Here is a 24,807-nt window from a genome sequence, read left to right as displayed (position 1 = left end):
GGGGTAGAGTGCATGCCTAACATGTGCAAACATTCAGGCTTGATTCCCAGCACCAAAAACACAAAATTTAATTTAAAAATGTACCAAGACCTAACATATCCTGGTCATATGTGCTGGACACCTCACATTCATACCCATTTGTGTGTGTGCATGGATACCCACATGAACAGAATCATCACTGACTTCCGTCTCATTCTCACATGACAGCAGTAAGGGAAGGGAAGGGAAAGGATCAAGAGCTGATATGTATGAGTGCCAATTTCCCACGATTCATGTATTTGTTATGTATCACAGACAAACATTAATTAAATAAAAAGGAAAAGAAAAAAGAAATTGGATTCAAACTCACGTTAACAGTGCTTTTGCATTCTATTTTGATATAACAAATCACTACAAATGGAGTAACTTCAAATAACACCCATTTATTTTCTCAGAGTTCGGGAAGCCAGAAATTTATAGTATGGCTGGCACTGCTGCTTAGGATCTCATCAGGCCAAGACCAAGGTGGTGACAGGGCTGCACGCCTTTCTGGAAACTCTAGAAAAGAATCAAGCTCATTCAGCCTGTTGGTAGAATTCAATTTCTCACAGTTATCAGATTGAGGTTCCAGCATCTTGGACATGTGATTCCCTTTCTACTTAAGCCAGTAATGTGAGTCAAATCCTGCTCATGCTTCAGATCTCTGAGTTTTGCCTTCTGATGTGTCTCTCTGACCCATTCTTTCTGTTCTCAACTAAGAGAAAGATTTGTGTTTCACCTAAGAATACAAAAATTTCGCTATTTAACAACTGATTAGTAGTCTTCATTGTTTCTGCAAAGTCTTTTTAGTCGTGAAGACAAAGGAAGAAGGGACTGGAGGCCAAAATTCTACCTACCACATTACTTGGACTTTTTTTTTTTTTTTTTTTTTTTTGGTATCAGGGATCAAACTCAGGACCTTGCGCTTGCAAGGTGGACAGTGGAACCACTGAGCTAAATCCCTGGGCCTGATTTTGTTTTTTTATAATTAACTATAGTGCTAAGTCTTAACCTTCTGATGTTATTTGTGACATCATAGTGGATTAATATATTTTGTAAGCTATGTTCTTGATTTTAATCATTTTAGCACCTTTGGCATTGACAAGCATGTCAAAGAGCACTTAGATTTCCTCTTCAACTAAATTCATGGTTTCCATTTTTTTCTCAGTTGAATCACTTATCACTAAAAGGTAAGCAGCTTCCAATCATTGGGAAATTTTTGAAAAATCAATATTCTACACCTTAATAACAGTTCTGCAAGATGCATGAATTTGGCTACAATAGCATCTTATTATTTTGAATTTTCTTCCATTTATTTTGTGAGCTTTGGCAGTTTCTCCTGCCTTTAGTTGTATGACTTCACACATGGTAAGTGATTGTTCTGTCTGTATTTCAGTAACAAAGCATAGTGTCATTTTGTCTACTTGTTTCTTCCTTGTTGCATCTTTGTAAGAATATACAGGATTGTGGCCAATTTTTGAATGCTAAATATTTTCATTACTAACTCAGAATTTTATCTGACTTCTTGTTTTACTATTTTCAGGAAAAACAAAACTTTTCATTGTAATATCAAACCAGTGTAATAATTTTGAAGATGTACTAATTATGTAGTACTGACAATGTACAGCAAATAATTAAAGTGACAATAATACAAATAGCTATTGCAGAGTTTGCACAGGCAATGGCTGTGTCACAGCTACAACCAAGACAGCAATGCTATTAAGTCACCATCCTAATATTCAACATATTTAATACAGGGGAAAGTGTCCTCAAATCTCTCCTTTGTAAGTATTACTGAGCAACTACTAAATGTCAGGTGTTTTCTGCAATTCTAGCAAACTTTCTGTTAATCCATCACAAATAATAATGCTGCTGTCACTGTGTGACCCTATGTATGTTCCTTAAGCATATTCATAATATGGGAATAAAGTAGATAATTTGTATTCAGTACTTAGTAAAACACTTAGCACATAGCATAGCAAATACATAAAAAATAGTGTCCTGTGTTTCAAATGTCTGAAGCCCCTGTCCTGGTCTTCTTCATGTAGGGCAGAGACTGGGGTGAGATATACGCTTTGAACAGAGTATATGTTCTGAGTTAGTTTACATGGATGTCATAACCCAGAGGGATTCAGGGGCTTCTAGGAATGGAGATGCACAGAATGAAAAGTGGAGCACAGGGTGTGAATTTTCAAGCTTTTAAAGAAGGTTTTCTTTTATTCTTAAACATTCTTACTTTAAGCCCCTTGGCCATGAGTATTGATGGTTCCTGCCCTTTATCCAGCACATTTACCATCTCATGGGATAATCTGTCATATTTTAGAATAGAAAGGAATTGAAATGAATAAGCAACTCCACTTCCAAAGTTACTACTCTTTTACTAGTTGGAGAAATATGGGTATTTGCTTCATGAGCAGATGGAAAGAAAAGTAGTCAGCTTTTAAACTCAGTAATATTAAAACACAGGACACTATTTTTATGTATTTGCTATGCTATGTGCTAAGTGTTTTGCTAAGTACTGAACACAAATTATCAACTTCATTCCCATATTATGAAATGTGGTTAAGGAACATGTATAGGGTCACACAGTGACAGCAGCAGTGTGGCCTCGGCACTTCTCTCAACCCTTCCATTTATTATTTGTGCAGAGCACATACATCTTCGCTTACACACAGAATCACAGCAGTTTCAAAGGTAAATAACTGGCCAGAGTTTTTGAGCTATGAGAGCTATTACAGATATTTCTTTTAGAAAAACAGTCACCACTGGCAGCACATTTGAGTGTCACAGAAAGAGTCACAAACTTGCTTACCTATGTAACTTATAACCTACTCAAAGAATTCAATCTGTCACTTCAGGGGAGGGCACCAACTGTGTTCAAGTCCACAGATAAAATGACTGCATTCAAAACTAGAATTATGTGGGCAATGAGTGAGCACTGAAATTTTGGACATGTTTCAACATTACAGAGATATTTGAGACTGAGCTAGACATTTCTTTCTCCCAATTAGTGCATGATCACCTATCTCAGCTTTCAGAAAAGTTTCAACATTACTTTTCAACTATAAAACCCACAAAACTGGGAAGGAATGGATCAGCAGTCCATTTATGAATAAGCCAGGTCAATCTTCCCTTCAAAAAGAGGATCAACTGCTTGAGATCAGAAATGATGGTGGCCTTAAAAGCATGCTTGAGACAATTTCAAATCTCCATATGGTCTGGATTAATGTTAAGGCAGAATATCCTGCAAGTGCCACACAGCACTAAAAAGCCTGCTTCTATTTCCAACATCTTAACTTCATGAAGAAGGGTTTTCTGCAGTGCCAGAAACCAAAATGAGATTGTGGACAAGACTGAACATAACGCACTTTGGGTGTCACTGTCTCACGTCATCTCCAGATGGGACGGTCTAGTTGCAGGAAAATAAGCTCAGGCCTCCCGTAGATTATGCATTACGGGAGTTGTATATTGATTTAATAAAGTGCACAATACTTGAATCAGCCCCAAAGCATTTCTCCACTCCCAGTTCATGGAAAAACTGTCTTCCATGGAACCAGTTCCTGGTGTCAAAAAAGGAACCACGGCTTTAGTCATTCTGAAACTTTGAACTTGATTTTTTCTTCCCTTCCAGTTACAATAAATGCAAATTAGTACAAAGAGTGAGTGTTTTTCTTTTAAAAGGATCGTTTGCTACCAAGATGAATTTTGTCCCCATTATATACGAGGGTTAAGCTTATTTGTCAACTTTAACTGGATTAAGAGATTACCAGAGAGGGCTGGGGTTTTAGCTCAGCAGTTCGGTGGCCTGCCTTGCAAGCGCAAGGACCCGAGTTCAATCCCCGGTACCAAAAAAAAAAAAAATAAAAAGAGATTACCAGAGAGTTGATGGGGGGGCTGGAGTTCACTCATCAGTTTATAGCTGAATGAGATGTTAGGACATGACATGGGTCCCAGCTGGAGGCGGGCATTGAGGGTGTGCCTTTGGAGGGCACGTCGCTCACTGCGCTCTGCTTCCTGGCTGTTATGAAGTGAGCAGTTTTGCTCTACCACGCCCTTCCAGCTGATGTTCCTGTCCTGGAGCCAGCCAATCAGGGGCTAGAATCTCTAAAACTGGCAGCAAAAATAAATCCTTTGTCTTTTTAATTGTGTATATCAAGTCTCTGAATAAGTGAGGAAAAGCTGGTATAGCTCAACTTCCCTATTCTCAAAAGACGAAAGTGACTATAGAATTTGAGTTTCAAATAACCATTTTTTCACTACATTCCATTCCATCATAATGCAAAAAGTTCCCTTTTAACTAATGTTTCCTTTAGAAACCACAGATGCCAGGTCACCATTTTTTTCCCTTTGTGTACCAGAGCTGGGATAGTGCAATTTTCAAGTATCCATATTTACACACAATACATATATAAACAGAATATAGCTAAATATATTTCAACCAAATAAAAACTCCTATAAAAACTTTCATGCATGTTCTTTTTTCTTTCTAAGGATATATGGTCGTTTGGATATTCTCTTCCCACTGACAGAAAAGAGGTTATCAAAGGCTGAACAAGAGAACCAAGAACATTTATTCAGACTAATTCACCAAATCTTCTTAAATTATGCTTCTTAGGAAAGGTCCTAAAGTGAGACCTGTGGGGAGAAAAAGTTCAATGGATTTGGCAAGACTACTTTTTTTTTTCAAAGTCATTACTGAAAAAAAAAACATGACTGTGAATAATCAACGCATTAACAGTATTATATTCTGAAAAAAAGAGGTACATGTCTTTTTATAGTATATCATAATTGTAGAAAAAAAACCAAGAAACCCATGTTCCATTCTTGAAATACTAATTTAAGGAGGACTTGGCATGGTGGAACACATCCAGAGGAAACTAAAAAGGGTGATTAAGAATCCAGAGACTAAAAAGGAACAATAATTTAAGACGAGCCATTTTGATCTGCAAAAGGTAGGGATGGTGGATTTGTGCCAGTCTTTCAGTACAAAACCGTTGCCATGTAGCTGAGGCAGTAGACTGAATCTCTTGGTTTGCTATTCCTCCAGTCCTCCTTGCACATTACTCTCCAGATGATCTTTTAAAACACAAATATCAGCATGCCACTATTTGTTACTCCCCAATTTGCAGCAAGCAAAGTCTCTAGGCCAATTAAGAGGACTCTTACCTCAACCAGACAGCATTCTGGACAGCTGGATGCCATCAAGAATTGGGGCCATCACACCAATGATGATGATTCTTGTGAAAACAGCTTAGAGCCCCAAAGATTTAAAAACATCTCACCTCTCCCATCTTAATGCTTCTCATTATGACATTTTGTCTCCTTGAAAAGTGGTTGTATCACTGATTCCCATCATTCTACAGGATCTAAGTGAATACTCATCACATTCCAAAGATTTTCTTTCATTTTTCTCCAATTGGGTGGGCTACCATGGGAAACCAGAATACTCTACCACAAAATATGCCACTTACCCTAAGGATTATTTTTTGCTAAAGGCAATTGAAAATGAACAGATACACACACACGCACACACACACACACACACACACACACACACACAACTCTCTACCCACAAGTTGCTTTACAGTAAAACATAAATTTACACAGATATCATTCCTTCCCTGTCTACCAAGAAGGACAAAAGTTGATCTTCAAAAATAATTTTAGACCTTTATCAGCTTAGAGGTGGCACCATAGGAATCTATGTAACAAACATTACTAATTCTTGTTTGCCTTCCCATAATTTATAATCCAGCATCCCAGATCTTTTTTCTTTGTCTTGTCACTTCTCAAAAATTTATTGGCCTTTTAAAAAGATGCTAAGTAAGGCATAGTTCTAAGCAACCTCTCTGAGAATTATGCATATTTCCCTCTGTAATTTCTGTGCACAAATGAGGTATACATGTTAATAACTTGTCTATTTTCTCCTGTTAATTGGAATTTTATTATAGGGCCTTATCTCATCTCAGAACTCAGAAGGATAGGGAGAAAATGATTTTTCCTTCCCTACAGAGTTCCTCCTTTTTATTAAAATTCTACCTTGCACAAACCTTTTATAAAAGGGAAAAGAAAAAATATGAGAAAATGAAAAAAAAAATGGAAATAAAGTTTTTGTAAATAGGGAAGGGAGAAGGGGTTAAAGAGAGTGCAGGGGTATGGGGGAAAAATGAGAACCAAGACCTACCATGTAAATTTACAAGATCCCAATGATGAATTTAACTGTACTGTATACCTAAAACGTACCAATAAACTCAATGAGGAAAAAAATATTTAGTTGCTTTGCAGTTACTGTTAGCAGGACACAAAAACCTAAACTGAGACACATTGGTAAATACAGAGCATTTATTTCCATGAATTGTTGTACATGAAAGAAAGAGATTGTGAAGAGATTTTGAGTATTTGAGCCTGACAGAAAGTGAGAAGACATGGAAGAAAAATGAGGCAATCAAGAGACTAATTTAGTGGCTGACCTCCAATCTGTGGTCTGTTTCTTAAGCCCAGCACAATGGACTTGATCTGATTCCTATGGAGGAAAAAAAAAGGCCTCAGACAAAAGCATTAGAAATTAAAAGGCTTATAAAAATAAGGAATAGGGAGGACTAAAAGTTTAGGGTCCAGGAAACAGACTGAAACATGGTAGGGAAAGTGAGACCTCTTTTCATTTCTGCACAAAGTTCCCAGCCACTGCTGTTTTGGAAGGTCATCGGTGCATCTAGGACAATGCATGGGCAGCTATGACATAGCACTGGTGAAGAGTCCAGTTATGCCCAAGGGTACTCTGGAGCAGGCGAGGAAGCCCATAGCCAGCAGAGCCTGCTCTGTCATGTCCAGAGGGAGAAGATTTATGGGTGAGTGCTTGGAATAAACAATGATCTCCCAGTAATAATGATTTAGGAAATATTAGAGATTCCCAGAAATGCTTCCAATATGGCTTTCACAAGGGTCTGCAGGTCTATAGTACAAAGGAGAAAGAGCTACAATATCAAGTTATAAATTACCATTCTTAATATGAGTAGTTTATAGCCATACTCTATAGGTCTGGTAAAATCCAGTTATGTTTATAATTTTAACTACTCCTATCTCTGTTAATTGGGCGTGAGATCACTGAACAGAGACTGCTAATTAAAAATAAAAATCTCCATGGTTCCATCACCTAACACAACCATGAGCAGGTACTCAATATATGGTTGTTGAGTAAAGGGTCAACTATCTCCAATGGGCAAGTTTAGAACAAACAGATGGAAATTACAGGCATATAAGTCAACATAAAACATCTTTCCCAACACTTAGAATTCTTTATCAATACAAGCCTGTTATGACACATTGATAATCTTATCACTGGAAAGGTACTTAAGGATGACCTAGAGGAGGTCCATATCTCAGGCAGAGGGATGGTATTAGGGTTTAGATTAAAAGTGTCCTTCAAAAGGCTCATGTGTTCAGAGTGCGGATTTGAGAAGATGGTTAGATTATGGGGATGTTAATCTCATCAATGGATTTATCCTTTGATGCAGGCATAACTGAATAGGCTGTTAGGAGGTGAGACCTGGTTGGAGGAAGTAGGTTACTGGAAGCAAAACCTGGGAAGGTATATGTATGTCCCTTCCACTTTTTGGCTTTTTCTTGCTCTCATTGTTTCTGCCATAAAGTGAGTAGCTTTACTCCAACAAGCCCTTGCACCATGAAGTTTCTATAAAGGACTAGCTCACCATGGATTAAACCTCTGAAGTCACGAGGCCAAATAAACCTTTGTTCTTTAAATTGTATGTGTCAGATTTTTGGCCACAGTGACAAAAAGCTAATACAGAGCGAACTATTTCCTGCTCTTAAATTGCTTGCTATTTATTGCATGAAGAACAAGAAGAGGTGCTCAGCTATGACAAAAGAATTAGCTGCGTAAGACACTAAGCAGAACTGTAGAGTCAGCAATAAAATTGTTGGTTTTTAAAAAGTCTTCAAGGACTGTCTATAAAAATCAGCAGGCTCAAACCAGAGTTCATCGCAATTGAAATAGTACTCTGAAGAGCTGATACATGAAGCCGCGGGAAGCAGAGATATAATAGTGTCTCCGAACGATGTTCAGAGGACTGAGGTACTTAATGGACATTATCTATAGTAAAGATGTTAAGTGATGAAAGCTTAAAGGAAAGATTTACAATGTGTTGAGAACAGGCTCTGATTTGTGGACCCAGAGCCCATTTCAATCTCCCCTCCATGCCACTGGCAAAGTAAATGCTAGGGCCACTTGTTTTTGCTCCTTTAACTTCCAATAAATGACAGAAGAAATCTATATCTGCAAGAGAAAAATTACTGGACAATGAAGGAAGGGCCTTCTGAGATAAATGAACATTTTCCATTAATTCAAAAGCCATAAATAAAATGATAAAGGGGACTGTCTCACAATGTCAAAGTTCAAAGGCACTTTTCAAATCTCTTTAAAGAAAACTGTAATTTTTTCTTTCTTATTTTATGATCAGGAAGTTTCCAAGAGCAGTCTGGGCCTTGTGTCATTTCCATTTGATGTGGTAGTTCTTTCAGCATTAAAAATAATCGAAGGACAAGAAATATTTAACTCAGAAATGACCATGAGAATAAATTCAGAAGTATAAAAAAACAACAATAATGAAGCATTAGGGTTTTAAGGGTTGTGTTTTAATAATTCCATAAGTTCCTTCCCCATGTATGAGAAACATAATTTCTATAAATTGTCATTAACTAAGGAAATTAACATAAATAGACATTTTGTGTAGTGAATGTCACGTTATTTTACATTTTTTTTAGTAAAAATTTTGAGAATACCACTAGTAACTCCTCCTACCTGAACAACTTTGTTATGTACAGATTATCTGACATATGTAAACATAAATATATTTTCATGGCTATAAAAATCTCTTGCAAAGGGGCTCTTCTCATAATTTCAACTTCCATTTTTAGGTATAATTTATAGAGTAAAATCCATTCTTTTTAGTGTAGAGTTCTGCAAGTTTTGACAAATGCAATTGTAAAACCACCACAAGCAAGATGGGCTCCATCACAATCCAAACTTCCTGCATTCTCTGGTGTCAACCTCTCTCTGCTTCTTGAGTCCCTGGAAACTACTGATCTGCTTTCTATTTTCTATAAGTTTGACTTTTCAAGAAAACTATATTGATGGAATTAGACAATATACACAGAGGCCTCTATGCACTTGACATAAAGAAAAGTAATATTTGTTTTACTGTATTAATTTCTATTTTCTGAAATTAAAGGCAATAATAGATATAAAAGGTTAAATGGTCCTTGAATATTACATCTTGAAAGAGGTATTATGTAGAAAGTCTTTTAAATATAGAGATCCTTGAAAATAAAATTAAATTAAAATGGATTGAGGATATACACAGTGTGAAGACCTGGGGATCAATCTTCAGTAGCACAAAAACAAATAAATAAAGTTGATTAGCAGTTTCAGTCAAGTTCTTGGTGTTGCAAGAAATTGAAACTGGTGACTTAAAAAAATGTATGCTTTATTGTTACTCCATGTTAACCAACATAAAGCACTTGGATTTCAAATTCAGAAGTCAGCAGAATACCTTAAAATCTATTTTAAACCATTACAAGGTTGAGAAAAAATGGACACTAGAAACTAAAGACTAATTTTTTTTTTTGTACCAGGGACCAAACTCAGAACCTTTCCCCTGTGATCCAGATGCAGTGCCACTGAGCTAAATCCCCAGCCCCTAAAGACACAATTTTAATCATATTACAAGTACTATGTAAAATTTGGTCTTTAAAACTGTTTGCAAGCTAGATGTATGCTCATTCATCTTTCAGTTTAAAGATTTGAAATATAAAAGAGCAACATTTGATTGCACTTGCGTCTATAGACAAAGAGAAAGAATTCTTATAGAATTATGCAACACTGTTAATACCGATGGCCAAAAAGAATGAAAAGACAAACATAAATCCCACAGGCCCTACCTGTTCTCAGCATCACCGCTGCACTTTGGGGACATCAGTTCAAAGGACTTGGTAAATTTCACCACCTGCCACGCAGAAACACATTAAATCCAGGTCAATTAAAGAGTTTAAAATGTTTTGCATCTGTATAGTGATTATTATAATAATGGGGGATTAAGGGGAGATTTTAAGTAGGGAGATCTAATGGAGAGAAAAAGATTATTCTGTTCTATGTTTTGTATTTTACTTCTTACATAGCATACACTGCCAAAATACTAATACATTTTAGTAAAGTTCTTCTAACACTTCATGTGAGTGGAAAAGGGACAATTTCTGGCCCTCTTTTGACAAAATACAGTATATCATATGATAGAAATCACATTTCCTATGCCTAAAGGAATATAGCTGAATGTCACTGGATTTTTCTAAGGTTGACACTTAGATCTCTCCTAGCCAGATGCAGTCACGGTTCAAAGGCCTTTTAAATTAACTATTAGCAATGCATTGATGGATACCTGAGACAATGACTTGGAAACTGAGACTATATTAAATGTTAAAAGTTTTATCAGTACGCTAATGAACCTACACTAGGAAAATGTAACATCAGGAAAAAGGTATAAAAGAGAGGCCCATCTCAAAGACAACTATGTGTGACTAGCTCACAGTGGCACAGTGACAATAGCTCAATTACAAGGAAACAAGCTTGAGAACCACAGAACATATTTATTTCATATTGCAATATAAATTAAGCCTCTACAGAATCACCCACTGTTCAAAGTTTATTTCCCAGAGATAGCTACCACAGTACTGCCCATTCCACTTTCTTTTCTATAATGCGACCCTGCCTCCTTCCTACCAAGTAGTAAAGTCTATGTCCCCTCATCTGGCAAAGTCCTGACTGCTTCACTCAATAGAGTACACAGAAGAGAAGCTATACGCCTCTCGGGGTGATCATAAAAGGCAATGCAGCTTCCTCCTTGTCTGATGAGATACCTGTGTCTGAATATCTGAGTCACCATGTAAGAAGCCCAAGTACTCTGAAGCCGCTATGCTGAAAAGGAGCTAAACCATGAAGAGAGGCCTTTATGCTGTAACCTGCAGCTCCAGGTGTGTGTGTGTGTGTGTGTGTGTGTGTGTGTGTGTGTGTGTGTGTGTGTGTGTGTATTACTGAGGATCGAACTTAGGGCCTCATGCATGGTAGAAAACTGCTCAACTATTAAGCTATATTTCTACCCCTTTTGTTTTTTATTTTGAGACAGTATCTCACTAAATTGCTTAGGTTGGCCACAAACTTGCAATCTCCTGCTTCAGTCTCCCAAGTTGCTGAGATTACTAGTCTTTAAAACAGCCCAGGACAGGCTCACATGGGTGAACATTTTTCAGATGGTTTCAGCTCCCAGTCATTAAGTTAACCCCAGTCTTCAAGTTTTCCCAGCTGTATCCCCAGATATTCTGGAGACAAACCATTTTTGCCATAGCTTCTTTAAATTCCTACCCAGTGGAAGTATGATCTGGTTGGTTAAAGTGTCTAATTTGTGGGCTTATCATATAGCAAAAGTAAATGGAAATCCTGAGAATTTAAACAGAAACCACTCACTTTTGTAAGGGTAGGTATCAACTTCTGGAAAACTGATATCATTGAAAACGATCAAACAAATGAATTTTTACCCAAGTAGAGAAACATGATTTCTGTACAATAGGGAAAAAAAGCACAATGTTTACAATGTTATTGTCTTGAATTACTGTAATCATTTAAAAAATCTAATCTAGAAATTTTTCACTTATACTTTTTCAGTGCCTATTTTAGAACCAAATTTCCTGCCATGTTATTTCTCTTATTAATGAGTTAAATAAATCCCTGATACATGCTTGCTTTCTATTTGTGTAAAGTTAGGTTTTTAACTTTTTGAAAATTGACGTTTGACACAAGAAATGTGTGCTGAGCATATGTACGTGTCAAACAATGAGAGGCACCGGAACTGGAAGTCTGATAGTAAAAAAGAAAGAAAAATGTTCTTAAGAGAGGATGGGGTGGGATGGGGTAGAATGAAAAAAAGAATTAAGATATGTCATATACATGTACCAATTCCCCACAAGGACTGTAATCATTACATACTGCAAATGTGTACTAATATATATGATTTTCTTTTTTTTTTTGGTACGGGGATCGAACTTGGGTCCTTGTGCTTGCGAGGCAGGTGCCAAACCACTGAGCTAAATCCCTAGCCACAAACGTGTACTAACAAAAATAAAAATTTAATAAATATTTAATGGAATTACACAATGTTGGACCTCGAAATTATATATCACAACACAGTCCAAATCTTTACATTAGATAAAATGATTTGCCTAAAGTCATATAACTACTTAGAAGCTATAACTATACAGCGATTAATCATGTGCTAAAGTACTAATGTATAACATATCAACCCTGATATTTCTCAAAATCATACATGAAGGGTATTTTCTAATGGCAAATAAATTTACAAGAGTCTAGAACATCTTTTTGCTATGAAAAGAAAAAGAAAACAAAATCCCTGTATTCATGGAGCAGCGTACTTTATGGTGGGGAGCTTAATTTGCCCTGGATCTTCAAAACTAGCGCTCCATGGAAAAATAAGGGTACTTCTGTTTCCCACTTCAGGCAAATAAACTGACCTACAATAAAGAGATTAAAAAATTTTTTTTGCTATATGAAAGGTAGAAGCTTATAAGAAATGGAATAGGAAATCTTGAAATTCTAAGCTGTAGAACTTATAGATCTAGAGTCACAAAGGAAATAAATTAGATATACAAATATCTCTTGATATATACACAGTTAGTACATGTGAACTCTTCACTTGATCTTAGCCAAAAGGCTGAGAAGCGATAGTACATGTGAACTCTTAAAACCCTAATTCAACATTTTAAAGTGTAAAAAATTAAATTATAGGGCCAGAAAAAAATTATTGATTCACTGATGTGATTCCTTTTACTAAATCAAAGGAATTATAAAACATATTCTTGATATATACACAGTTAGTACATGTGAACTCTTCACTTGATCTTAGCCAAAAGGCTGAGAAGCGATAGTACATGTGAACTCTTAAAACCCTAATTCAACATTTTAAAGTGTAAAAAATTAAATTATAGGGCCAGAAAAAAATTATTGATTCACTGATGTGATTCCTTTTACTAAATCAAAGGAATTATAAAACATATATATTTTATATATATATATATATATATATATTATATATATATATATTGGATGTTGGGCGGCTCAGAGCTTAGCTTTAGAGTCAAAGTTTTATCTTTACGCAGAATAACTTAGTTTTTAATCTGTTGGCTTTGTTTGGCTTTGCTTACAAAATTTGCTTTTTCATTTTCTTTTGAATTTTGCCTTTCATGCTGATGAATGTGTAATACATCATCAATACTCTAAATATTTGTTCACTGTAAATTTTTACATTTTTGCTCAACAGTGTTTTAAGTCTTTTCAGTAGTGAAGTGAATAAAGGTACAAAGAGAAGATGGAGTTCTTATACACTTGAAAAAGGTAAAAATCTACAAATGAAATAATATAAATTTATGTCTTAAGACTAATTTAGAATGGATCAAAGTATTTATGGGCCATTACACTGTACAGGAGAATATTATTCAGATGTATGGGAAGGGAATCTGAAATAGTGGGTCAGAGAAATACAGTATTTAAGGGCCATCAGCTGATGGTAAAGCAATATAAGAATGAAAGAAAAGCAGGTGTAAGTTTCATCAAGACAGTAACAAAACATAACAGAGCAATAAAACTGTCCAGGACAAAACCACTGCTGAGTCAAAGCCAGCTGAAATCAAGGAAGTACTGAAACATTTGGGTCCATATTGAGTGTAAAGTTAGTCTGGATCCAGATCCTCTGACTTTGAAAGCCATGTAGAGTCAATTTGAGACTGTCAGATAAACCCAAGTCTAAATCATATGTTCAGGACCCCAGGAATACTGGTAGAATCTCCTTATAGATTCTCTCATTTGGGAGCAACCTGAGGTCACACTTACAGCCATACTGACCATCCAGGGTTGGCAGATTATTGGGCAAGATGAATAGTGGAGAAGTATTTTAATTCTAGAGAAGCAAACTCATATGCCTGCCTCCCTGTTCTCTAGAGCAGGAGTAGATAAGAAAAGTCCATGGAGCAAATGACAGCCCATGACCCATTTTTATAAATAATGTTTTATTGAAACAGAGCCACATATATTAATATAATATGGTCTACGGCTGCTTTCTATTACAAGAGGAGAGTAGAACAGCTGCAACTGATACCATATGGGCCACAGCACCTAAAATAGCTACTATCTGTACTGGCCAAACCTTTGTTAAAAAACAGTTTAGCAACCTGTGGTCTAGAGTTATCTTTGGGCTGAGCCAACTAGTTATTTTCTGCTAAATTGTTAAAGGATAATCATAGATTAATGTATTAATATTACCATATAATTTTTGTATAATTCTGAAATCACAATTTTTTGGAATCATAATTTTTTATCCAAAATGACACCGAAATTATAGAAATTTTAGGCACCCAGGCAAGTAGTAGAAGGTATAGTTGAGGACATGCAGTAGTTCATGGGACAGTCCCACTTTCACTAAGTCCTGTGGACAACTGCTAATAATATTTCCTTTCATTCTCAAAAGTTTCTTTGAATAACAAATTCTGTCCTACCAGGCCTGTGGCTGCTCCTCAATGCATCACACAATTTATGTTTTTTAAAGGGAACTTATTAAAAGGATAATGCATTCAAATAGAAAATATATTCAGACACCTGGGCTTAAAAATAAAGTATCAAAAACAGCTTAAATATTTTTATATAATTTAATGGGCTATAAAGAGTGACACTGTAGAAATTATACCAAAAAGAAAGAGAATCCAGGCATAGTGGCACTTGCGTGTACTCTCAGCCTTCAGGAGGCTGGAAATGGAGGATTGGGAGTTCAAGGCCAGCCTGGGCTACATAAAGTGACCTTGTCTAGGGGGAGAGCACGTACAGCCATACTGAAAATACATAGAAAAGCATAAATAAAAGAGAATAGACTTCATTCTTTATTTCTGATTTGGACCAATTTTATGATTCTTAGTTTCACCATTTAAAAATATTTACTATCTAAATCCAGTTTTGATTTTATTATGCATTTACTAAATGAACATGTTTTAAATAAATGCATACATACACTAAGTGAAAAAGAGAATCTGCTAAGAGAAATACCAGAGGTGGTTTATGGGTCCAGCAAACTGAATGAGTGGTTCTGAGCTCTATACACTGTTAATCAATGCTGGCAATAGCACCCTGGGGAAAGCATTGCACATGCCTTGCAAAGTAAACAAAATATCCCCTGCTTGTTCTTTGGAAAAGCTCCATGAACAGAAGTCGTTTCCATTTGGACATTTATCAAGTGCTAGTTAGTCCGGTTTCTCTCTGTTCTTGTAATTTAAAAACAAATTAAATAACAAAAACTATACTCCAGCTCATATTCCTGCCACCAAAAAGAAAATTATCTGCTAATTAAATGCCGATTAAAATTTTTTTCTTAATCTTTATTTTTTCATAAGAAGACTATTCAAAGGGCAAAAGTAAGTTAATCATTTGCTATCATTTATCTTGAATTTCTCTATTATACAAACTAGTAATTTATCAATCCTTTGGTCAACATTTATCAAGTACTTGGTGCACCAGGCATTGGGGCTCTGGGAATACAATAGAGTACAGTATGTAGGAGAAAGTTTATCCAAATGCATAATTTTCCTATGCACTTGTGCATAGAGGTGTCTTCATGTGGGAGGAGGTCTTCATGTGGGCTGCATCCTAAAGGATGAGCAGGAAAGCTCTAGGCTGAGCTGTGGGAAAGTTTTCCAGGCTGAGGGACTAAAACAGTCCATTCTGGCAGAGAACAGAGAGCATTCTCAGGAGTTTAATTGAACATAACTCAGTAAAGGATCAAGTTATGGAACTGTGGGTCATGTAAAGATAAGTGACAAGGAATGGTGAGGCACCCAGAGGCTAACAATCTTGGAAAGTGATGAAAACTTCTGAGTGAGAGGGACAAAAAGGAGACAGAGGGGGAGAGGGAGAGAGACGGAGGAATAGGAGGGAGAGAGGAGAGGAAGGAGAGAGGGAGGGAGGGAGGGCGAGGGAGGGGGACAGTGTTACTCTTGCTCTAGTTGAGCTGGGGCTGTGGAGAAGGCCCTTGAGAAATTCCAGCCACCACCAGTAGAACTGGCAAAGATGAACAAGGGCAACAGAGAAACCTCCAGCTCTTAAAGCTTTCACTGACCCCGCATTTGTCAAGTGGAACTGGATGCCAGAGGACAAGAGAGCCCAAATGGTGTAGTGTGTAAAGATTAACCATCAAGTGTGCTGAACTAGAAAGAAAAAGACCAACAGTATATTGGGGGAACAGTTTGCAAAGAACAGCCAGAATAGAATTTACAGCGTTGAACTTTACCCAAGTCCTGTGCTCCCCAAAACTAGTAATGATAAAGAAATCCCCCTAGCAGTGTTCCAGGCTTGCCTCTCCTCAAAAAAGGCCCTAGCATATTCCAAAACTAAAATAAGGGCTGTCTCCATCTTCATATCCTTTAAGAGCCCTGAATGATACAGGTAACTCACTTGCCTATGTTTCTAGAACCCCAGGCACTTTTCCTTTTCCTTAAGATGTTCCTTATTAATGAGCTTTCTCCTTATTGCAGTGGCCTAAATACAATAATCTCCCTCATTGTCCTGTGCATTTTGTCTTTCACAGGGACCATGTGTGCAAAGACACAGAGACACATACATAGGCTGACCTTTGAGAAACAGAGTAGAGCAGAAGATAGGGATAGAACACACTGAGGAACCGAGAAAGTAACAGATAAGATGGAAGCAGAAGTAACAGCTCTTGAATGTTGGTTGGTGTGAGCTTCATTGTCTAGGCCAGAGTTCACTCTGGCTACTGACTCTCTGGAGCATACAAAAGTCAGGCGCATGTTTAGAAAAATAACTAGAAGCAGTACTAGGAATTGATTGAAGCCAGGTATGGTGCTGCATGCCTGTAATTCCAGCACTCTGGGAGGCCGAGGACCACAAGTTTGAGACCAGCCTGGACAATTTAGTGACTTAGTGAGATCCTATCTCAGAATAAAAGAATAAAAAAGGAAAGAGCTATAGATATGGCTCAGTGCAAACGCCCTGGGTCCAATATCCAGTACCATCAAAAAGAGAAAAATATACTAGATTAATAGAAGATTTCCCTGTCTACAAGCAAAGAAATGAATCAGGAGGAAATGCTTGCATGAGAGATTAATAAAGACAGAATGAAGAGAGTGGTAGAAAGAGTGGCAAGAAAGGGCCAAAAATGGTGTTTAAAAATAGAAAGGAGAGAATGCCAAGACAAGTGAATGTAGATGGTGAGAAAGATTTAATAACTACTCTGATTTGTACTCTGAGTTACTTACTATATGACAGTGGTTCTTTTAACTGCAACAGAAAAAATTGGGACAGAATATGATAAAGATGGCCAGTAGGGATTAGAGTTCAGTAGTTGGAGATTTTACAGAGACATATACATAACATATATAGGACTCTGATATATGCACACACACACACACACACACACATAGATTTTATTAAGAAAGTGAGTCAAGGTGGCTCTGTAGGGCAATGGGTAGCACATTAGACATCTAATAAAGTGAGTTGACATATTAACAATGTGATGAGAATGTGCATGTCTGCAACACTGCTTCTTTGGGTAATTATCAGAGGGTTTTTTAGATATGTTCTGTTTGTACTCTGGTAAAATACTTGGAATAAAAGGCAAATAGAATTTTGGGTTAAGGAAAATTAAAGAAAAAAAGGTAGGGCAATGGAAGGAAAATGATGGGAAGGAAAATGAAGGAATTGGAAAACAGGGTAAGAAGCAATATTCACAATCCACATAGGAGGGCAGAACGGAACTAGGGGCTATTTCAGAACAACAGCTGGGCACTTACCCTGCCACCCCATCTCATCCCTCTAAAAGGATGATTCAGGAAGATCATTTAGTCCGTGGCTTAACTGTATGCATATTTACACAAGAGCCAAGAAAGTAAGGAACATATTAGAAAGCAAATGTATATGACTAGCAGTGCATCACAGTTTAGAAAAAGAGTTCTAAAAGCCAGTCTCATATTCATAAGCTTAGTTATAAAGTACTTCATAGCATTTTGGACAAAGAAATAGCTGCCACCCATTAGGATGACATCAAAAGAGAACATTGGAAAATACCAGCGCTGAGACAGTGCCTTAGGATCTAAAACAAAAATGTCCACATTTGCTTTACTTCACTAAGCACTAAAAGAAATTCAGGTAATGGCAATTATATGAGCTAGAAAGGAATGAAACAAAGTGATAGGAATTGCTTAGACATATTCACAGGATGGAGTAATATCAAGCAGGAAATATTCACTTCATAGTTGACAGTAGCAGTCAGCTTAAAAAAATATTTTTTTTGGCCTAACAGAAAATACCACTGAGAAAATCACTTAAGATCAATTAACTAAAATACTTAAGAGAAGCAAAAATGGTTGAAATGTTAATTTAGGCAGGAGATAGGACTAGAAATGAATTACTTATTTCTATTTTTGGCATCCCCCAAGTAAACTGACCAGTTTACATGTGAATGCCTAGTTGAGACCATGAAAGCAAGCTCTAAACATAAGATTTTAGTGAATCAAGGCTTCTATATCTGGACTTGTTTGTTTCTCTCCTTTTCCGTCAAGTTGAACAGGCAATAAAATACTATACACTTGTAATAACCACCTTTTAGAGATACATGAGAATCACCATAAATAAATAAATGAACAAATATTTTTCAAAGAATAGCTAAATAGAATAGAGAGAGGCAAAAATTATTTTTGGTGAAAGGAATATTCTTTGCTTGAAATGATACTGTTTTGGAATGCCACTAGAGAGATAGTGCTATAAGATCATGCTTTAACACATCCGATTTCTCCCCAGGACAGTGCAAATACTCATCACAGGAAGAGAAAACCAGAAAGGTATCTACATTTAAAAGAGAGAAGAGAAGGAGATGAGAGGAAGCGATGTTACTAGAGGAGGTCAAAGGAGATCTCCCCAAAAGAGAAGTTGGGGACCTTAACTTGCCCCATCAGGTAGGTTCTTGACTTGTAGAAAAGCATTTCAGAACACCTTAGTGTGAGGCACAGGCAGATTTATTAAGCAGAGTTATAAAGTAAGAGAAAATAAAGAAAGGACTTCAGCTTGGGGGCACAGCTCTGAAGAGGATCAGAATGTCCCTTTAACTAAAGTTGACACCAGCTTTTATTAGCTCAGGTGGTCTAGGGTTAGGCTGATCACTATCTCAGCTTTGGTTTGGAAAGACTGGTTCTGGGAGAAGTCCTTATTGCTGGCAAGACAATTTAGTCTCCATGAGATGACTGTCTCTGCTTGAGGCAGTCTCAGCTTTGTGAAGGCTCTGCTGGAATCCAGGTGACAGTAGGTTTAGGGAACTGACTAGTGACTTCTGGGTGCTCATTGGTAGTTAGATGTCTCTGTAAATTTCTTATCTTGGTGGGCCTCAATTTAAAGAGGGATGAGGCAGGTTATGTAAATTTAGGTCTAATCAACCTTGTACTGCTGCTAGCTTTTAGATAGATAATCCCTAAATGATTAACACAGTTATATGTGAGAAGAAATTTGATCCATTTTTTTTCTTTTTATTGAGTTTATCGGTACATTTTAGGTATACAGTACAGTTACATTCATTATTGAGATCCTGCACCTTTACATGACAGGTCTTGGTTCTCATTTTTTCCCCTTGTCCCTGCCCTCCCTTCACCCCCTCCTCCCCTCCCCATTTACAAACACTTTATTTCCATTTTTTCATTTTTTTCCTTTTCCCTATTCCCTTTCCCCTACCCTTCCCACTTTCCCTACACCTTTACCTCTTTTCTTCCTATTCCACAGTGTTAATTATCTCATTAGGATCTTGTGTACTATTATAGTTTTTCACACCAGAGAAACTACTCAGTATTTACACATGTGTGACTTATTTATTTCACTTAGGAGTATATCCTCAAATTTTAAGGTAATTAAGGAGATGGATATAAAGTGAAAGTCAAGCTATGTTTGGCTTTTAGTTACCTTTTGGGCATATATAGGCCCAAATGAAGAGTCACTGTTTTTGTTTGTTTGCTTGTTTGTTTCAGCAAAAATTGCTTTTAAGTCCCTGGCTACCTCAAAAGAAAATACAAATCATGCTTTTAATGAATGTAGTTTAATTGCCTAGACATTAATTTGTCTTCTTCCTCCTTGGTGGTCTCTGACTATGTCAGGGGAAGGGAAGGAAAAGAAAAGATCTATAAAGGCACAAAGTGGAAACACGGGCCTATATACTGCACTGTGACAACAGGCAGCGATGGTTGGAATTTCAGCTCCTTTTGGGGGCTGGTGGACTGAAAGTGTTCCCTTGAGACAGGTGACCCAGCTTCATATCCACTGCACCAATCTACCTCTGGCTCAGTGTAATGTTACCACACAGCAGGAGACCAGAGCCACCAACTGGAGGCCAGGAAACTGTGCAAACTATTAGACATGAAAGAAAAAAAAAGAAAGAAAGAGAAAAAGAAAGAAAATAATGGCACAAACATACAAACAAAAATACTTTCCCAATCAAAATAACTTGTGATCCCAAATTCAAAAACACATAATTAATATTGACTAATGTTATGGTTTATATCTAGATGTCCTCCAAAAGACTTACAGGCTCATTGACGGGCTTTTGGATTATGGGGATTTATTGCTGACTTGCTGTTAGGAAGTGGGGTCTGGTGGAAGAGGCTGGTTCCTATGAGCATGGCCTTGCAGGATATTCATATATCCCTTCCTGTTCTTTCTCTTATCTTTCTACTTCCTGTTCAAGCTGAGGTAAGCAGCTATTCCTCTGCTATTTTCCTGTGTCATTCATCCTACCCTGGAATAGCCAACTATAGACTGAAACATCTATAAATTCTGTGAGCCAAAAACAAAACAAAACACCACTCCTGCTTAAAGTAGGTGTTAGACATTTTATTCCAGCAAAGAAAACGTGTCTAAGACAACTAAATCAGCAACCTACACACTGGACAAGGAAACATTTATAAATCTCAGTTATGCTAAAGATTTGACACCTCTGTCAGAAAATGAAAGGTGAGGAACAGAAGAAATATATTAAGAATATAAATGATTTGAATAGCATTCTTCTTGACTAATGGACATTGGGAAAGTCAGCTGCACAAGTTCCTGCTTAGAAAGACATTCTTGCCTGAGAAAAACGAAAGGAGTAAGAAAAGAAGTTTCTTTTTTCTCTCCTGAGACATGAAAGTAAAATGTGATTATTTGAAATGTTAACAACACTGAAAACTTGCCCTATCAGATATCAAACTGTACTATAAAATTACAGAAATTGAGACAGTGTGACACTGGTGCAAAAACAAACAAGCAGATTAATAGACTAAAATAGTGAGCTTAGAAACAGGCCCAAGAATATGTAGATACTTGGTATTATATAGAAGTAGTATCACAAAGTATTGTAAGTCAGTTTTTAGATAATTAGTCACACACACACATACATACATACAACTTTATACTACACACAAAAAGCAAATTCTAGATGGACACAAAATATCCTTAATATATATAGCTATATGGCTTCTATTATAACTGGAGGTAAAGATTTTTATAACAAAACCCTTAAAGCACAAATCAAAAAGAAAAATTGATAAATTTGACACATTAAAATTAAAATAAAACAAAATCAAAGATATCTGTGGTAAGAGTTAATCTGCATGAGTATGGTGTGCACAGTCTTGTATATATGAAGCCTGGGAGGTCCCAACCTCCTCTTACCTGATTCATTTCTCAGTATTATATTTATATAATCAACTAAGATGTCTCATGGCTTCTACCTTTAGTTCTATACTTAATACATTCAATACTGAGTGGCAGTCTTAATGCTTCTGACTTCATCACTTGAGAGGCTCGATTTCACCCTCTCATGTTTTTCAGGAAAATCTTCTTAGAACTATATTTCCTGAACTGTTCTTTGAAACAGTTGAGGATATTGAAAATATCTATCTGTAGTTTGAATAACTGAAAATGAATTTTGCTGGATTTTAAATTACAGAGTCATATTTTCTTTTTCTGAGGACTTTGTAGATTATTTTCTAGTACCAAGGAGTGCTACTAAGAAGTCAAATATGAAAATGCAGTTTCTTCCAATGGTGACTTGATTTATGGTTCTAGACACACACGGAATTTTTTCAGTATCTTTATAAAGTCCATTAACACTAAATGTGTTTCATTGTTAAACAGTCAATACCAACTTCTGAAAAGTTGTGTTCTGTCTGTAAAGCCAACTTTGTTTCTATTTCAATAAAATGTCTAGTATTAGAATTCTGAGTGCTCTTTCCTGTTCCATTTGTCATAATCTCTTCAGAGACACCAATTACCCTCCCTTTGGAGTTCTTTCATTCAGACTCCATCCTCATCATTCTCTCTTTTGTCATTTTATAACATACTATTTTCCACTTCATTTTCAGTTTTATTCTTTATGCCCCTAAAGCACTTAGAAGTTTCTTTTCTTCCTTTCTTTCTTTTTAAAAATGTAATGTCCATTTCTGTATGGTTACACATTTTCTTCTGCTTCTTTCCCAGCTCTACCTATTTGGTTTTCTGGTCTTTTGTACTGTTCATCATTTCTTCCTTCAGCCTATGTATCTCTCTTTTTAAAATACCTTTATTTTTCCTGAGATATCATATTATTTTTAATTTAATTTCATGGCAAATGTATCAGTTTTTCTGTGAAAATGTAGCTTGTTTTCACATTCCTTTCCCTTCTGTTTTGTATGGTAGCAAAATCCTTGCAAAGACCCCTTGCTAGTTAGTGGCTCTTTGTTATGTGCTAATCTTTAAAGAAATAATTGAGGAGGGGATAACTATCTAGGACAAGGCTTTGTAAACACTCTCTGCAAACAAATCTGGACTACCATCTAATTTTGTAAATAAAGTTTTATTGGAATCCAGCTATGTTAATTCTTGACCTATCTATTCTTGTTCTGTTGTTCTATTGCAGAATTGAGTAGATACACCAGAGACTATACGACTCAGAAAGCTTAAAATATTTATTTCCTGAGCATGTATAGAAAATAAATCTACCAATTCCTGATCTGAGGAATATACTTTGTTCTACTTACTGGCCATTACTGATAAGACTCTAGACATAGTGAAGTAACATGTTAACATAGCTTTTTCCCTCATAACTAAGTTATCTGCACCAAAAAGATTACCTCAAAGGACATAGTTACTCTGTAATTTCAATTACCCAGGAAACTAAGTCAGGAAGATCCCAAGTTTCAGGATTGCCAGAGCAATTTAACAAAAATTTTGTGTCAAAATAAAATTAAAAGCTGAGAGTTCGGCTCAATGGTAAAAAATGTCTAGCATGCATGATGTCCAGCAAAAATAAAAAGGGTGGCAGTACTGCTTATTGTCTAGTTTTAACTATCTTTTATTTATATATTTGAAATCTTATCCTAAACTTATCTATAAATACCTAACTTTCAAATATTCCTTTGACTAGTTTTAATATCATATTGGTTCCCTCATAAGCGCATAAGTTAAAAACTATCTTTGACTTGCATTTATTTTATATATAAGTAATTCATATCTTCTTTTATTAAACTAAATTTTCATAGGTAAGATGTAAGATTTTGCTTTTTGTATTTTTTCCATATGCCAGACATGTGCTCCCAAAACATTTATAAAATCATCCATTATTTTCTCTTCCCATCTAATTTCAAATTTTTCTTTTATCTTATACGTAAATCCACTAGAGAATATAATTTGTGTATTGATTATAAATTTCAATGGCTTCAGATACAGCTGTACAAAAAAGTAATTTATTTTGTTTTTCTATAGTATCACTAAATCTCCTCATTAGATTTAATTTTGTTTGTTGACAGAAGCAAGGTCATTTTGGTAACTTCAGATTTAAACTTGAATGCTGGAACTTCACCAGTGTGACCTGCAGTTCCCTGGGCACTTGGGGGAGAAGCAGCTGCTCTACAGAGATCCTCCCACCCATCCTCCCTTGGCTTTGGCATATTCAGCCCTAACATTGGTATGCTTAACTAGTCATGGTGCCAAACCAACTCTGTGTCACAACTCCATGCCTCCTTCATCTTGACCAAAGTTTTCTTCAGGTCTTAGGCCTCCCTCTATTAACTCGTGTCTCATCAGGAAAAATTTTATTTGCCTCTCATGCTTCTCTGGGGCTTTAGAAAAACTATTACGCATTCACGGCCCCTTGGCTTACCTGACATTGCCACCTCTCTCATCTTTTTCCAGAACTTTCAGCACCTACCCCCCACCACCTCACCACTGCTACTGCCAGGAGATTTGGATTTGAGGTCAGTATTAGGAGGACAGTACATCACATGTAATACTCTCTTCTGAGCATCCCACAATGGTATAATCACAGGGATGGCAAACCTTTTAGACCTTTCAATGCTAACAAACAGCTGGCTGTGGCACGTGTGCCATGGGTTTGCCACCACTGGTCTAGGGATTCATCTGTTCTCTTTCCTAACTCTTGCTTGTTCACAACTTAAGTCTCTGTTTCCTTCAAACCTTTAGGAAATCTTGTCTCCTACAAATGAAAAATTTTGGGTTTTGAAAATACAAACATTGTTATAACCTTTAAAAATTTATTGGGAACTCAAAGGCCCAGAATTTATCTATTCATCTGTTTTCTGTTTAATTCTTCCCCTGAAGCAACACAGCATGCTAGCTGGAAAGTTAGGAGAGGGATG

General features: G+C 36.5%; 1 protein-coding gene across 5 annotated transcripts in view; it reads right to left on the bottom strand.

The window, feature by feature from the left end:
• The window catches only part of LOC104850230 (dual 3',5'-cyclic-AMP and -GMP phosphodiesterase 11A), a 355,951-nt gene that overhangs the window by 214,946 nt on the left and 116,198 nt on the right, over nucleotides 1-24,807 (bottom strand). For all 5 annotated transcript variants that reach the window (XM_010607069.3, XM_010607064.3, XM_010607068.3 and 2 more), the window contains one exon: nucleotides 9,976-10,040. In XM_010607069.3, the coding sequence (XP_010605371.1) occupies nucleotides 9,976-10,040 (65 nt within the window). The remainder of the gene's footprint in view (nucleotides 1-9,975; nucleotides 10,041-24,807) is intronic.

The sequence above is a fragment of the Fukomys damarensis genome, unplaced genomic scaffold (assembly GCF_012274545.1).
Source record: "Fukomys damarensis isolate Sample0158 unplaced genomic scaffold, DMR_v1.0_HiC HiC_scaffold_26, whole genome shotgun sequence".
Classification (NCBI taxonomy): Eukaryota; Metazoa; Chordata; class Mammalia; order Rodentia; family Bathyergidae; genus Fukomys; species Fukomys damarensis.
Note: the sequence above shows the minus strand (reverse complement) of the source record. Positions and strands in the feature narration are given on the sequence as shown.